At 38.1% G+C, this 17,864-nt stretch overlaps 1 protein-coding gene across 4 annotated transcripts in view; it reads right to left on the bottom strand.

Annotated features, from left to right (window-relative positions):
* The window catches only part of CCDC141 (coiled-coil domain containing 141), a 219,622-nt gene that overhangs the window by 71,973 nt on the left and 129,785 nt on the right, over nt 1-17,864 (bottom strand). For all 4 annotated transcript variants that reach the window (XM_019021976.4, XM_055380321.2, XM_055380322.2 and 1 more), the window contains one exon: nt 7,165-7,337. In XM_019021976.4, coding sequence (XP_018877521.3) covers nt 7,165-7,337 — 173 coding nt within the window. The remainder of the gene's footprint in view (nt 1-7,164; nt 7,338-17,864) is intronic.

Consider the following 17,864-nt stretch of genomic DNA (forward strand, 5'->3'; position numbering starts at 1 on the left):
TATGTTTCATAAGACTGGGTTAGTTCTCTCAGGAATAGATTAGTTCCCACTACAGCAGGTTGTTATAAAGCGAGGCTGCCTCTTGTGTTTTTCCCTTTTTTCACACATACCTGGTTTCCTACCAGTTTTCCATCACATTATGAGGCAGCATGAGGTTCTTACCAGAGGCTGACGAGATGTGCCCACCAAATCTTGGCCCTCCAGCCTCCAGAATCATGAGCTAGCTAAACTTCTTTCTTTTATATATTACCAGTCTCAGGTATTCTTCTACAGCAACAGAAAATGGACTAAGACAACTGTTATTACATACACTTGTAAGCATCATAAAGAATGCACTAAAATGCCTTTAAAATTAAAGTGGTTATGTGACAGATATTGTACTCCAAAAGGATAACAACTATTTAATAATGACTTGGAATTATCATCAGATTAAATGCAGGAAATAGAAAAGGCAAGAAAACATGTAAATAACCACAATTTGCTTTCTGAAGCTGCTCAAACTTCAAATGTATTTGATTCCATGATAGTAAAACAGTGTAAGTCTGTTCCTAATAAAGTAGCGATTACCGAACAATAATGAAAGGGTCTCAGATTTACTAAGGAAGCTTCATCTCAGATAAATGTAAACTTCTGAGGTCCTATTTTTTGACTAACAGAAAAAAAATCAGATCAAAGGGCCTCTGAAATTCCTACCTGCCTCAATACTAAATTAAGCCTTTTAATACATTAAGATAAGTGTTTATCTTCCCTATTTCAAATATTACCTTTCCAGTTAGTGAAAATGAATAGAATTTGATACAACTGACTGTGCTGTAATCATTTGAAACAACCATATTACCCTCAGTATTTTTTAAGCTCTTTATATAGAAAGTAAAAAAGTATAGTTATATACTGTATAACATTTCAATCAACAATGGTGGTCCCACAAGATTATAATGCTGTATTTTTACTGTACTTTTTCCATGTTTGATACATGAATACCATTGTGTTTCATTTGCCTATAATATTCAATACAGTAACATGCTGCACAAGTCTGCAGCCTAGGAACAATAGGCTAGCCTAGCTATGTAGTAGGCTATACCATGTCTAAGTATGTGTAGGTATGTGTGTAAGATGTGTGTAAGTGCACTCTATGAGGTTCACATGACAGCAGAATCACCTAAGACTCATTTCTCAGAATGTATCCTCACTGTTAAGCAATGTATCACTGTACTTGTTTATTGAGCCCTCTCTAAGTGCTGATGGTGGTGCACATAGAGAGGGCTCAATAAATAAGTGAGTTTGTGCTCAACTGGTGGTGCTGTCTCATTCAATTAAAAAAACTCTATAAAATGTATATCTTCATTTTACAAAGAGAAAACTGAGATTCAGAGAAATTCAGTTTAAATGTCATGGCATTGTTTTGGTACTCAGAATGTATGAACTAAAATTCCTTTAACGTGAAGCCTTGGGTTTCTTATCCATACCAGTTTTTTGGTGTCTGGTAATAGGAACCTTAATAAACTGTGTCCCATGAGTGTGGCTGGCACTCAGAAGTCTCAGAAGCTATTGTGATGTTCAACAATATCTGCTTTGCTCTGTTGAAATTTACATTGATTTCCATTGCCAGCATTCTAAACTCCATCTTCACTCCAGCAGTGGCTGCACTTGAAATATTATCCTTACATTCTATTTCTTTCCTGTGATCGTGACTCAGTTCACTGAGCACATAAATTATTAGATGACGAAAGGAAGCAAATCCCAAACAGAATGCATGGGATTGAGGTCAGTAGCAACGTATGGCTCTAGTTTGCAACCGACAGTCTAATGCATTTCAGTTCAATTTTTAATGGGTTTTTATTCTAGATCTACCTTCTGAATCCAAAAATGTCCTTTGCCAAGAAACAATTTTATTTTATCTTCAGCTCCTCCCGCAAAATGAAAATAGTATTGATTTATAAAATATTATAAAATCTCGAGGAAACCAAATACCTTGGAACTACAATGTTGACAGAAACCATATTGCTAATGATTTTCTTAAACCCACTTACCTAAGCATTAATTCAAGCTTTTGAAATGGTACCTAATTATTTCTTCTTCTGTTGAAACCAGTCTGCATCATGAAAAACAGGATTGTAGATGTCTCTTTGAAAAACAATAATTATGTAAAAATTAAGACCAAAAAGAGCAAAAGAGGTGAAAAGAAAACTGGTATGGATAAGGAAAGTAAGACTAGTGTCAAGGGAGTTTAATTTCATACATGTAGAGTGTCAAAAACAATGCCATGACATTTAAACTTAACTTCTCTGAATCTCAGTTTCCTGTTTATGAAATGAAGATGTCCATTTCATAGAGTTTTTTGTTTGTTTGTTTGTTTTCTGTAGTTGAATGAGACAGCACCACTCTTGGCACATAAAGAAGCAAATAAACATATCAGCCATTACAAAATGGATGGCTAAAAATAGTCAATAAAACCTCAAACATAGAATGTATAAAAAATAAAAGCAGCTTTCCTCTTATATTTAAGTTTTGAAAACAAAGAATTACTGATTAGAACAAACAGGATAAAATTCAGCAGTAAAAAGTTGTTACTACTTTTCTAACTCCAGGAGTTCAGCATCAAAACTAAATAGGGAACTTCAGTTTCTGGTCAAGTGGCGGGTACTGGATTTACCCTCATGCCTTAACCAACTAGAAAAACAAGTACATGAGCAATGGTTTTCAGACACTGAACAATTAGTAGCACAGGGCAGTGATCTGTTAGAGAAGGAAAATACATGAGATGAGCCTTATGATTGCACTAGTTCATTGCCTGGAAGGTAGTTTTTAGATCAAAGCTCAGAGAGGTGGAACTAAGCAGAGCCTGGAGTTCTTGCTGAGTTGAGAAGACAGGAACCAGGCTTTGGGTCAAGGCATCTCGAATTTGTGGGCAGGGTACCAGATAGGAAGGAGTAACCCACAAACAGAACTCCAGAGATTTGGGCAGAGTTCTTCAGCTACATGGTGATCTCCCCATGCGTGGCCAGAGGTACAAGGAGGAGCTGGTACCATTCCTTCTGAAACTATTCCAATCAATAGAAAAAGAGGGAATCCTCCCTAACTCATTTTATGAGGCCAGCATCATTCTGACACCAAAGCCAGGCAGAGACACAACCAAAAAAGAGAATTTTAGGCCAATATCCTTGATGAATATTGATGCAAAAATCCTCAATAAAATACTGGCAAACCGAATCCAGCAGCACATCAAAAAGCTTATCCACCATGATCAAGTGGGCTTCATCCCTGGGATGCAAGGCTGGTTCAATATATGCAAATCAATAAATGTAATCCAGCATATAAACAGAACCAAAGACAAAAAGCACATAATAATCTCAATAGATGCCGAAAAGGCCTTTGACAAAATTCAACAACTCTTCATGCTAAAAACTCTCAATAAATTAGGTATTGATGGGACGTATCTCAAAATAATAAGAGCTATCTATGACAAACCCACAGCCAATATCATACTGAATGGGCAAAAACTGGAAGCATTCCCTTTGAAAACTGGCACAAGACAGGGATGCCCTCTCTCACCACTCCTATTCAACATAGTGTTGGAAGTTCTGGCCAGGGAAATCAGGCAGGAGAAGGAAATAAAGGGTATTCAATTAGGAAAAGAGGAAGTCAAATTGTCCCTGTTTGCAGATGACATGATTGTATATCTAGAAAACCCCATCATCTCAGCCCAAAATCTCCGTAAGCTGATAAGCAACTTCAGCAAAGTCTCAGGATACAAAATCAATGTGCAAAAATCACAAGCATTCTTATACACCAATAACAGACAAACAGAGAGCCAAATCATGAGTGAACTCCCATTCACAATTGCTTCAAAGAGAATAAAATACCTAGGAATCCAACTTATGAGGGACGTGAAGGACCTCTTCAAGGAGAACTACAAACCACTGCTCAATGAAATAAAAGAGGATACAAACAAATGGGAGAACATTCCATGCTCATGGGTAGGAAGAATCAATATCATGAAAATGGCCATAGTGCCCAAGGTAATTTATAGATTCAATGCCATCCCCATCAAGCTACCAATGACTTTCTTCACAGAATTGGAAAAAACTACTTTAAAGTTCATATGGCACCAAAAAAGAGCCTGCATCGCCAAGTCAATCCTAAGCCAAAAGAACAAAGCTGGAGGCATCACGCTACCTGACTTCAAACTATACTACAAGTCTACAGTAACCAAAACAGCATGGTACTGGTACCAAAACAGAGATATAGACCAATGGAACAGAACAGATCCCTCAGAAATAACGCCGCATACCTACAACTATCTGATCTTTGACAAACCTGAGAAAAACAAGCAATGGGGAAAGCATTCCCTATTTAATAAATGGTGCTGGGAAAACTGGCTAGCCATATGTAGAAAGCTGAAACTGGATCCCTTCCTTACACCTTATACAAAAATTAATTCAAGATGGACTAAAGACTTAAACGTTAGACCTAAAACCATGAAAACCCTAGAAGAAAACCTAGGCATTACCATTCAGGACATAGGCATGGGCAAGGACTTCATGCCTAAAACACCAAAAGCAATGGCAACAAAAGCCAAAATTGACAAATGGGATCTAATTAAACTAAAGAGCTTCTGCACAGCAAAAGAAACTACCATCAGAGTGAACAGGCAACCTACAAAATGGGAGAAAATTTTCGCAACCTACTCATCTGACAAAGGGCTAATATCCAGAATCTACAATGAACTCAAACAAATTTACAAGAAAAAAACAAACAACCCCATCAAAAAGTGGGCGAAGGACATGAACAGACACTTCTCAAAAGAAGACATTTATGCAGCCAAAAAACACATGAAAAAATGCTCACCATCACTGGCCATCAGAGAAATGCAAATCAAAACCACAATGAGATACCATCTCACACCAGTTAGAATGGCAATCATTAAAAAGTCAGGAAACAACAGGTGCTGGAGATGATGTGGAGAAATAGGAACACTTTTACACTGTTGGTGGGACTGTAAACTAGTTCAACCATTGTGGAAGTCAGTGTGGCGATTCCTCAGGGATCTAGAACTAGAAATACCATTTGACCCAGCCATCCCATTACTGGGTATATACCCAAAGGACTATAAATCATGCTGCTATAAAGACACATGCACACGTATGTTTACTGCGGCACTATTCACAATAGCAAAGACTTGGAACCAACTGAAATGTCCAACAATGATAGACTGGATTAAGAAAATGTGGCACATATACACCATGGAATACTATGCAGCCATAAAAAATGATGAGTTCATGTCCTTTGTAGGGACATGGATGAAATTGGAAATCATCATTCTCAGTAAACTATCGCAAGAACAAAAAACCAAACACTGCATATTCTCACTCATAGTTGGAAATTGAACAACGAGAACACATGGACACAGGAAGGGGAACATCACACTCTGGGGACTGTTGTGGGGTCGGGGGAGGGGGGAGGGAAAGCTTTAGGAGATATATGTAATGCTAAATGACGAGTTAATGGGTGCAGCACACCAGCATGGCACATGTATACATATGTAACTAACCTGCACATTGTGCACATGTACCCTAAAACTTAAAGTATAATAATAATAAAAAAAAATTAAAAAAAAAAAAGAAAGGAACCTTTCCACAGCCAGGGAACGTGCCGCAAGCAAAGAGTAGCCTGACCAGAGAAATAACATCTGTCTGTGCTTTGAGACCCATTTGTTAAACTGTGACTGGACCATTTTGAAATTATAACTGGAAACCTCACCGCTTAATTCAGTCATCACATGACTCAAATCAATGTCCGACATATACCCCGAGTCCAGGCACAATAAGTGTCTCTTCTACCCCATAGGATCTTTTCTGTAATGTTCAAGACATTTATACATTCTGGAAAAGCTGGAAAAGAGGAGGAGGAGGAGGACTTCCTGTATCCATATTTTGTTCCTGGATGGGAGGAAACCCCTTGAAACTGCTGAAGCCTAGTGGACACCCCTATTACCTAATGCACAGCTTGGAGCTAAAGTAAAGAAACTTAGTAAAAAACATAGTTATTCATTTTTCAAAGGGGAGAATCCCTTGTCTTCATAGCTTCAACTTTTTGGCTTTTATTGGAAGACCTTGGATTATTTCTAATCTTAGTTGTGCATGTAGCACAACTTGTTGGTAGCAAACATCACAAACCCTGGGTTAAATACCTCTGTCCAGATTCAGACTGTCTTCTGGAAAGAATGTTCCCCAAACCCAAAGTTACCAAATCAACACCTTTAAACTCGTCTAAAATAGAACGGAACAGGGGTTTAAACAGAAATAAAATGATTTTATCACATTTCACCTATTTCATGGTTCTTCAAATTGAATGTCTTTGAGGTTTCAAGGAGATTGTAGACATGGAAGGTGAAAAACTGGGTTTAACCCATTTATAATTTTTTTGGTCTCTCTCTGTGAAAAATGTAAGCCCTGCTTTCATTTCTTCCAGGTCAATATGCATTCCACTGTCTGCTCTGTCATTTCCCCTTTGTCTTTCTGTTCTTTCCTATACTTTCCTACTGCATTCTCTCTCTGTTTCTCAAGGTCTTTCTCTCTCTTCATGCCCACTAAGCTCAACATTGATGCATTCACCAAATGTGCTCATAAAACAGGCCCACCTAGAGCATTGTTCAAAAGCATGGGGTCTGGTGCCCATGCTGTTGGAGTAATAATTGTCACTGTTTACTTAGGGTTTTGCATGGTGAGCCACCAAGGTCATAACTGGAAGGAAATTCTGGTATTTTATTTTCTTCCAGTAAGAAAAAGACAGGACAGGATAGACTCAAGACTCATGAACCAAAGGGAAGGAGCTATTCCATAAAGACGCTAGGGCTTGAAAAGCCTTGGGAACTAAAGCTCTATTTCTTACTTTGTCCATTCCCTTTCCCCTCCTCAGAAGCGAGTAAACAGAAAGCTTTAGCATATGTAAGTCTCCAGGCTCAGAATATGGCCTCACTTCTGGATGAGCAATGGCTGTGTTCAGAATAGCTGTTGATCAAACTTCAATAGATCCTTTTAAGCCATATCATAATGCAGCAAAACATCAGAACCAGAAAAAGACAATCACGCATCTTATTTTTTAGCACGTTGTGGAAACTGTGAAAAAGCTTGTTACACTGAGAAAGAAATCAACTTTACTCACCTGCAGGAGTCTACTTGGCTGATTAAGGTTTGTCCCTTTTGCAAAGCATCAGTTGTGCAGTCTTTAATTTTTCTGTGTAATTCCTCATGCCTCACTGCCAAAACAGCCAGACTTAAACCCTCTGATTTAAGGAGCTTAAGGTAAGCTTCAACTCTTCCAAGTACATCAAATGCCTGCCAAAGAAAACATACTTTTATTTTCTGCTTCTCTAGTTTAAAATCTACATCAACGTGTACACAAAACACTGGCAATTAAATCAGGCCAAACAATGTATTAGTTTCATTATAACAAGAAACAACCATCTTAATCTTGGAAGATTGTTGGAAAATAGCTGTATAGTTTTTTAGGGTTCCATTTAGGGAAACTGATCATAGCTTAGTTGAGCATAACTAAATGTCAATACCATAAAATCACCAAAATAGTTTACATTGAGAATGTATCTATACAACACAAAGAGTTATAACTGCATAGAATTTGGAGAGTCAGTCTGGTTTATTTTGTGCATTTTACACTGTAAACAAATAATAGATGAGTTATTTAAAAATATTATACAGGCTTTTATGGCAAGAATGTTTCTGTAATATTCTTTAGAGGAAATTTCCCAGTAAATTCCACTTTGCCCTTGAAGCACTGTAGGGAAATATTCAAGAAATTATGAATGTCCTTTTTTTCTCTTGCTTTTGCAGATATAAGACCTTCAGCCTACTCCATCCAAGGCATCCATCTGTCTTCAGAAGAGATTAGAATTTTGTTCTGAAGCCATGCAAAGAGTAAGACCAAGGTAATATTTAGCTTCTGACATGCAGAAATAGGATTATGCATAAAAAACATAGCCTTGCAAACCAAGATATTGTCTTGAGAGAAGATTTTAAAATTCCTTTATTTTCTTCCTTTATTAGCAGATCAACAACCCAGCATGCAGGATTAAGCTTATAGAATTAACATAAAATAGAGAGGAGTTAGCCACTGGGCCATTAAGGCTTAGCTGGTATTAAGATGGAGGAGTGTATGATACAAAGGCAATGAAAGAATACTGTGTGTATATGAGGAGAAAGAGAGAAAGCAGAGTGCAGTCATCTTCGTAGGTCTCCTGATATCTCACCTAATGTCTCTAGGAATAATTTTGACCTAGAAAACAAATGGTACATTGAAGAAAATCTGAATGGCATGGGAGGTCTTGCCACATTGCCCTTTAGCACTATTGAAAGAAGCCACCTTATGGAATGTTCCATACCAATCTGGAAAATAGTCCTAACACAGTCAGCTGGGCAGTGCTGTGTAGTCAGGCAGGGCCTTGAAGTGTAGCCTCCCTGGGTTGCTGAGCTGGAAGCCAGTGAGCTTGCCAGGAGCTGACCAGTAGAGCAGGAAAACCCCACAGAAGACTCTAGGTAAGGATCCCAGACCAAAAGAAATGAGAACAGGTGGGCTCATGAGTCCAGTACCACTAAGACCTGAAGGAGACCAGGCGAGCAAGGTTGAGCTGGTGCTGGGGCAACACAGGCGAAGCCAAATGTAGAGGCTATGGTCATGGAGGTACACAAATGCACTCATGCCCCTGTGCCTGCTGCCATCTCAGGGGATGAGATCTAGTGGCAGAATTGGAACTGGACAAAATTCAAAGTTATGAATGAAATCACTCAAACAGCGTCTTACTACTTATACACCGATATTCTATTTTCCCACCAATGTCCTCATGTCTCCCATGTCTGCAATTCTGTTTATTTAGAATATTTAAAAAAAAATCATTCTCACTTATTTAGCAGTGAAGAGAAAGTTATAATAATAACTATAGTTTAATAAGAATGGACTACGTGCTTGCTTCAATACTGTGTGTTGCACAATTCTTATTCAGTCAATGAATATTGAATGCCTGCTTAGTTCCAGGCACATTCTCCTTAACAGTCCTAAGAGGAAGTAAGAAATTATCCCCATTATATGACTGGGAAAACTGAGTCTCAGAGAGGTTAAGTAAATTGCAGAAAGTGACACTTCTACCAAGGAGCAGATTTGGGATTTATACCCAATTTCCTGACTCTGAGACCACTGCTCTTAAATCCTGGGCTGTGGTGCCATGTGGCAAAAGATTACCTTGGAAGACTTAAGAAGGAAGGGCTATGTCAGAGAAAGTTGTAATCTTGGGCGGAAAATGAGGGATTTTAAAACTTACTTTTTGTAAATATGTCTCTGCCTTTCCTTCTTATAGGTTAGAAAAGATACAGAGAAAGGTTGAGAGATTTTTCTTATACTATAGGACTGTAAAAGAAAGAGAACTTAATTAAAGAAACTTTGAACTTGAAGAACTCTTCTTTAGCTGATTCTTTTGCTTTCCTGCATTTGGCAACGGAGCCAAGTGCAACAAAATGTTGATGTTAGAAAAGATGATTGGCCAGGCACGGTGGCTCACACCTGTAATCCCAGCACTTTGGGAGGCCAAGGTGGGTGGATCACTTGAGGTCAGGAGTTCAAGACCAGCCTGGCCAACATGGTGAAGCCCCGTCTCTACTAAAAATTAAAAAAAAAAAATTAGCCAAGTGTGGTAGCACGTGCCTGTAATCCCAGAAACTTGGGAGACTGAGGCAAAAGAATCACTAGAACCCGGGAGGTGGAGGTTGCAGTGAGCTGAGATCACAACATTGCACTCCAGCCTGGGCAACAAGAGTGAAACTCCGTCTCAAAAAAAAAAAAAAAAAAAAAAGAAAGAAGATGATTTAATGACTTTCCCTATCCTTCCATAACCCATTGAAACATCATTTGCCAATAACCACTGTTTCTGAACATTTTAAATACATTTTAAAATTTGTATTACTTATTTTGAATAAAGCGGAGTTTGTTGTTAATTGAGGGTTAGGTTTTTTGTTTTGTTTTGTTTTCTGAGACAGAGTCTCACTCTGCCGCCAGGCTGGACTGCAGTGGCGCCATCTCAGCTCACTGCAACCTCCGCCTGCTGGGTTCAAGTGATTCTCGTGCCTCAGCCTCCTGAGTAGCTGGGATTATAGGCACACACCACCACACCCAGCTAATTTTTGTATTTTTAGTAGAGATGGGTTTCATCATGTTGGCCAGGCTGGTCTCGAACTCCTGACCTTGTGATCTGCCTGCGTCAGCCTCCCAAAGTGCTGGGATTACAGGTGTGAGCCACCGCGCCCGGCCGAGGGTTAGTTTTAAAGTCAAATGCCTAAAGCAAAAATCTGGCATAGTCAAAATCATCTTCAACTCCCTTAAATCACCCTTAAAGTTTAATATATGTGAATTAGTGCATGTAGTAACACATATTCACATTTAGAATTGAGAACCCCTGAGCTACACTAAAGGAAGAAATAAAACGAAAGTCTCTATGTAAATGTCACAGCCTTCTCGCCTTTCTTCCTTAAGATAATTCTCAAGTTTTCAGTGTGAATGGAGAAAGAATAGAAAATTCCAAAGTGCTTTTTCTTGCCTACACATTTAACCCCATTTTCTAATATAAAGCTACTATAACCTTAATACATGTCATGTTTGTTGTTTTGAGAATTAGGAAGAAAAATATATAAAAGTAAGTGGGCTTCATGGCAAACATATAGTAGGTACTTGGAAAATACTGGCTGTTATTCTAAATCCTGATTGATTGAGCCCAACTTTAAAAAGTCACTGAGAAGAGCATGGCCACCTGGTGCCTGTCATTCATCCCACATGGGCCTTTCCTCTGTGGCCCCACTGAACATCTGCCACTCTCAAATCCTCAGGCATTGGTCTCATCTTTATTGGAATTAGATGCCAAAACCACAACATCATTGAATGCATGTGAGATACCACTCCACCCCCTTCTGAATGTTATAATAAAAGTATTACTTTCTAATAAAATGGAAATAAATTGAAAGACTAAGCATTCACTAGAAGGAGGGAATGATATATCAAGGACAAAGATAGCCCATAATGAGAATCAAAATAGTCAAATTATCTTCCAGAGCTTTTTCTCAAATGTGTAAGGAAAATATTTACTATAAATTGTTCTATGTATCACACTTAATAGAACTACAGCAGTAGAAAGGAGGTAAGTGATTTTACTCCTTCATTAGCTCAACAAATACATTTGTAGAATACCTATTGGTACGATGGGCTGGATGCTGACCTCAATCCTAACCAAACCGTAATAGGAATAATCTGCAGACATAGAAATAAGAGTTAAATTTCTGGACTTTAACAGGAAGCTACTTTCAAGAAGACTATACTGTCTGTGATTGTCTGAATTATACACAAAGCTCATCTCTCTTATTCCCACGCAGAATTTGCCAGTTCCATGTGCCAGTTCCAGAAATGATCTAAGTATCATTGCTCTCACTTAATCTACCCTCAAAATAGAACTGAGTGCTTTTCTATTTACCATACCCATAAAGAACCTGATATATCGGACCCAGCCTGGAAAGACTCCCTTTGCTGCACACACAGTACAGAACATATTATTTCTGGCAATAAGAACACTGTGACCCCCATGTAAACTCCTTTGGAAGTAGTGTTTTCCCTTTAGTCTTTTTTCCTTCATATATCTCTCTTTCTTCAAACCTTATATGTGCAAGTCAAATAAGGCTACTATGACTGGATTGGGAAAAAAGGATATAGGACAAGGATAATATTTTATCCCTCTGGTTCCTAGCTCTTCTTGAACATTTTATATGTACTATTCAGTTTTTAGGCAGATAAGAAGATGAATCAGCTCTTTTCGGTCTTGTTTTGGTAAAGACTAAGGAGTTGCTTGGTGTTTGTTCTTTACAAAACCAATAAAGACCTTTCCTTTTTCACTTGTTTAGTACAGGACCCAAGGCAGCCTGCACCAAATCAAATAGAGATAGTATCAGGACATGGCACATTTCATTCTTTTAAAAATATCTACAAGACGAATTCAAACAAGAGCCGTGAGTCATCTAGCAGAATTCTATCATGCTGTTTCACAAAGGTGTTTAATAAGTAATGTTGTTTGCTTCTTGACTAATCAACTTGAAGAGAGTCAACACTAAACACGAACAACAACAGAAAGAAAACAGCAGAACCTAGAAAATTTCCTTCCACGAGTCTAGTGGCTGGAGAGAGTTTTGTTGGAATGCTTATAACTACCAAAAACACAAAACTCAGCTAAGTGCTGAGTTGAGTCTAATTAGTGCTTCTAATTACAGCACCAGATTCCATTACCTGTAGAGATTCAGATTTCCCTTAGGTTCTGTTACAAAGACCAAAAGCTTCAGTTTCCTTCCTACACATCACCTGAGAGAACTTCTGGTGGTTCCCACTCTGGGAAACTGATTCCTAATTCAGGTCCTCCCCACATCTGCCCAAGCTTTCAAATGCCCTGAAGGCCAGAATACAGGGGTGATGTGATTTTTAAGCTCCCAATATTTGCTGTCCCCTGCTGCAGCTCCAGCTTATTCCTTGCCTGTCAAAGGCAGTTGCTGCTGGACCTCAGAGCTCCCTCCTTGTTCCAGGGTGAATTCATGGTATTAATGAGAGGTATTAAATGCCATTAGCACCTATGGAAGCTTTTGTCTCATAATCTGGAAAGCAGAGAAAACACTGGAATAAAAGAGGTTTGGGACTGAAAGTGGTATGTATCTGAAGCATTTTATCAACAAGGAATGGAGGAAGTTTATGCATTGACCATCTCTTGTTCTGAGGAATACAACTAGACCCATTCAATAGCACTTTAGGCAGCTAGTCACTATTTATAATTTCTGTTTTCTTTTCTCTAAGTTGACCTAAATGACTTTAAGATGATCTTGGGAATATTAATGTAGAAAATGTCCATTTATAATGTGTAAAGCACTTATTTTTTCACTTATTCAAAAAACATTGAAATCTATGGACTTTGTACTCAGCTATGTGCTGGGAATGTGAAAATGAACAAAAGCATTACATCACATTAGAGATATAAAGACAAAATACTGCCTAGCAATTAGTGAGTGCTTAGCAGTTCTGTGCTGTAGCCACGTATTAACTTACTTAGACAGCACAATGTCCTTGTAAGGTACCAATAGTACTTCTATTTTACAGGTTAAAAAAGCCAATGCACAGGGAAGTTAAGTGACTGCCCAAGGTCACAGAGCTAATAAATGTCCGAGATCAGATTCATACTCAGGCATTCTGGCTCCAAAATCTACCGTTATTTTGGCAAAGTGTCATGCTAGCAAACATTTCTAATTTTCACTTAATACCCTACAATTCCATTTATTTTACACTCCAACTGTATCCCAAAAAGATTGTGTACAATTTATCACCAACTATAAGAACTTTTATTATTGAATGAGACTCTCTGAAGTAGATGAGGAATATTAGACTGATTTTATAAAAGAGAAAACTCAAGCTCAAAATGTAAATTGATTTGTCACATGGCCAGTCATTTATTCATTCATCTGACAAAAGTTTTTTGAACCTATGTGACACACAAAGAAGATTAGGACATAATCTGTCTCTAAGGCGTACAGAGAAATATTATGGAAATGATACAAAATAAGCAATTAGTGCTGCCTGGAGAGGTCTCAGAGGAGGCACTATGTGTAGATGACAAGCCCTCTACACAGCAAGACCTGCCTTCTCAGATATGATGCAGAGATGAAGCTTAAAATTTGTGTTCCTTGTATATTAAAGTAATTAAATTATCTTCTTTCAAAATGGTCAAGTCCCAAGTACCTTGGATCAATATAATCTCCTATGAGCAATTTCATGTAGTTGGCCTTGAAACTCTACAGTTTATAATATTTCACTGCTCTTAGTCATTCAAATAATTATTGAACACCCTCTAACTAGAAGCCACTGTTCTAGGTGTTCTGGTGAACACAAAGTGAAAAGGACATGTTTCTTACCCTCAAGAAATTTTAATTTAGCAAAAGAAATCTACCCAGAAATAAATGTCTATAATACTAGGCAGAATGTGTTTACTGGCAACAGAGAGATGCAACAATCTGATGCTGCACATAGAAGAGAAACCAATTAATACACTCTTAAGTTAGAAATCCATTGACAGCTTAAATGTGAAAGGTATTCATGAGTGAGGACAATAAAATTGAATGTCTTGATTATCAGACTATTAGATATGAACTGAGTTGTGAGCTCTCATGAGACACTTAAGATGTTAAAGATGTTTCTTCTTCTATAATTTTTCTATGATATATCTATTTGAATAATTGTATGCTAATAATGTAGCCATATTTATCAAATACTTGCTGTGGTTTAAACAGTCTGACCTCTGAGCTCTAAAATCAAAGGTTTCTAAACACTACAGTCATCACTCTGTCAGAGGGAGTACAGGAAGAGGGTAAATTAAGACATCATCTGCTTCTTGTGGTGAGGTTTGCATCATCATGACTTTTTCAATTCTTAAATATCTCTGCATTTATAAAGACATGTTCAGCATAAAATAGAAACTCCTTAGCATGCTATTCAAAATGCTTCCTGATCTCCCCACCTGCTTCTACCACCTTTGTCTCTCATCACTTTAGGTGTACACCCTACATTCCTGGCAAATTGAATTATCTTAGGTTCCCCAAACATGGCATGACTTTGTACCATCCAGCCCTTCCTCAGCCCTTCTTGCCCCATCCTTTCAAACTTATCTCAGTGATCACCTCCTCTGGGGAGCCTTCCTTGACTCTTTTTCCCTGAGCCAGGTTAAGGGTCTCTGCTCTGTGTGTCCTAATGCTTTGGGCTTACTCCATCATAGCTTTCCCACAACCCAGTGCACCTCTGTTCCCTGGCCTCTCGTCTAAACTTGACTGAGAAGGTCTGGAAAGCAGGGATTATATCTTTCATTGCTTTCGCTCAAGTACCCATTTGATGCATGGCAAGAATAGGAATACAACATATTAGCTGAATGCAAATATGGAAGAAGAGAGGGAGGGAACATAAGTGGCTTTAGTTATTTCTAAGAGAAAGGGGAGTTGTTCTGAAAAAGAGGAATTTAAGACAGGCTGCTGAGGAATTATGAAACTGAAAGTAATTATATTTTCCTTGGTATCTAATAACATTTAGCCTATTTCTTGAATTCATTTATATTACCTCAATAAATTCCTTCTGCATAGTATTTTTTTAGGTACTCTACTTGGGCAGGTTTTCTTAAAATTTCAATCTATACAACAACTGGACCATTTTAATTAATTTTTTTCATCAGCTGGGCCTAAAATGTGTTTATTTTGAAAATGATAAGATCCCATATGTATCACGTATATATAAATGAAAAAACTATACAAATTCCATGCTTAATTATTTTGTTTGCATCTGAAACAATGATGTTGCTATAAGCATTACAGTGGATCACTGTAAATATCTTGAAAAAGCAACATCATCTTCTTAAAGGACATTAATGTTTCAATAGCTATGGCAGAAACAATGGAAGCTACGACAATTGTTACATTTCAAACTACTTTTTGTGTGTTTCTTTGGCCACCCCAACTTTTGCTTCATCTTTGCTTTCAGGCTGACCACCCAAAAATCAGACCATGTTCATAAAATGGATTTGGCCTCAGTTTCCTCTGCTTGCTTTCTTCAATGAAATCGTGTGCCTGGGAATGGAAGGCATAGGACACGATACATTATGACCAATCAGTCATGTTTTACAGTTTTGGGTTCAGTTGCAGCTGTCCTGTAAATACAGGCTCACCTCATTCTGTTTTTGAAATATATTGTATATTTATCTCTGATTCAAACTACATTCCCTTAACAATGATAAATACGTTTGGGGTGATCAATAAATATCAACCATAGCTTGTTTTCTGTGAACACACTAGAAGTATAATAAATAAGATAATCTATAATCCCGAAGGATGAATATTTTGGAGGATCGAGATGAGTTATTCTAACAGGTGCTATATTCATATTTCATGCCATGTTCTCATGAGTCTTAGTAACATCTGATAATTAGAGGAACTTTTCTCCAATCAACTATTAGTCAATGTCGACAACTGACACTTACTTGTATATTCTGCTAAGTGATTTGACAAATAGGTTCATTCACCAAACACATTAGGAAACTCTAAAAAGAACAGGAAGTATATCAGATTCTTGAGTTATATGGCTCACTCCACTTGAATCCAGTGGTTGGTTTACAGCAAGCAGCAAGTTCCTAATGCCGTCTCAACATCGCCACCTGCTGCTCACTCCAGGTCCAAACATCCGTATCTCAAGCCACAGGCTGCCAGACACTTCCTCTGGGTGAGAAACATTCCTGAACCTTGGGTAATCATCAAACCCTAGCAGAATTAAAGGTAATCAATTGCACTCCTGGAGCCACTGGACAAAGGCAGTGGGGGAACTGTTGTCAATGTGGGCAATTAAGTGATAATTATATTTTACTGAATTTCACAAATTTTGTAAGTTTTGTTCTCTGCTATTTATTTTCTAGCATTTAGAACAATGCCTGACACATAGCAGTGGCTCAATAAATATATACTAAATAAGTGAATATCTAAAGAGAAGGGTAATTATTCTCATGAATTCACCTTTAAATAATAAAATAAATTATTGTAAAATATTTCTAGTAAATAATAATATCCCTATCTAGAATTGTTAGAGAGGGGAATGAATGAAAATGAAAGGAGGTAGGGTGTGGTGGCTCACACCTATAATCCCAGCACTTTGGGAGGCCAAGGAGGGTGGATCCCTTGAGCCCAGGAGCTCAAGACAAGCCTGAGCAACATGGCAAAATCCCGTCTCTACAAAAAATACAAAAAATTAGCCTGGTGTGGTGGAGTCCCAGTTGCCTGGGAGGCTGAGGTGAGAGGATTACCTGAGCCCCGGAGGTCAGGGCTACAGTGAGCTGTGATCATGCCACTGCACTTCAGCCTCGGTGACAGTGAGACCCTGTCCCCACCCCCTGAAAAAAAAAAAGAAAGAAAGAAAATGAAAGGAAAAGGGGGAAGAGGGACTCCTCAATGATTTTAACCAGGAATATGATAAAACCTGAATGAAAAAAGAAATATATATGATATGAGAAAATTACTAACAGTCTATTCTGCAGATAAAATTGGATATTTATTCTTTTTATTTTAACTAAATTCAAAAAAGTAAAAAGTATATTTAAAAAATCATATATTTCACTTTTTACCAAGCAGATATTCAAGCTATCCCACTCACTCATTTATATATTGCCCATTACACTAACAAATTTGATACATTAGTATTTGACATAGAAATTGAAAAAATATATTGACATAGCTTCAACGAATTTGGAACAAGAAGTTGTTTGCTGAAAAATAATTCCACTTTTCAAGAATGAAGTTGATTTTCAAGGAAAGTACCTTTTTGTAAAGTGCTGACTTCACCTTTTATTCCTGCAGTGCTAACATCCAATTTGCATGTGCTGGGAGAGAAAACTCTTCATGGATCTCTTGTGCTCCTACACATCTCACTGGTAGGTCAAGAATACAAGACTCTGATCCCTTTATATCTGGGCCACTTCTCAGTGTTGGGTCTGCAACTAGCAACCTTCAGGATTGAGGTGATGTTGCCCTTCAAGACAAAGAGCAGGCATGCTTCCTATTTGCTGTAAAACTACAGATTCCCCAAGCTTAGGGTTCCTCTCCTGAACCCCACCTGCTGCAGGTGCATACATCCATCTGGGCCCATCTGCATCACTCAGGGGGATGTGGGGCTGGCTGGGAGAATTGATGCGGCATGCTGACACTCTGGCTGCTGCTTTGCTATAATCAATCACCTCTGAGCCAGAGGTCAGGTGTGTTCTG

This window comes from Gorilla gorilla, chromosome 11 (assembly GCF_029281585.2).
Source record: "Gorilla gorilla gorilla isolate KB3781 chromosome 11, NHGRI_mGorGor1-v2.1_pri, whole genome shotgun sequence".
NCBI classification, from domain to species: Eukaryota; Metazoa; Chordata; class Mammalia; order Primates; family Hominidae; genus Gorilla; species Gorilla gorilla.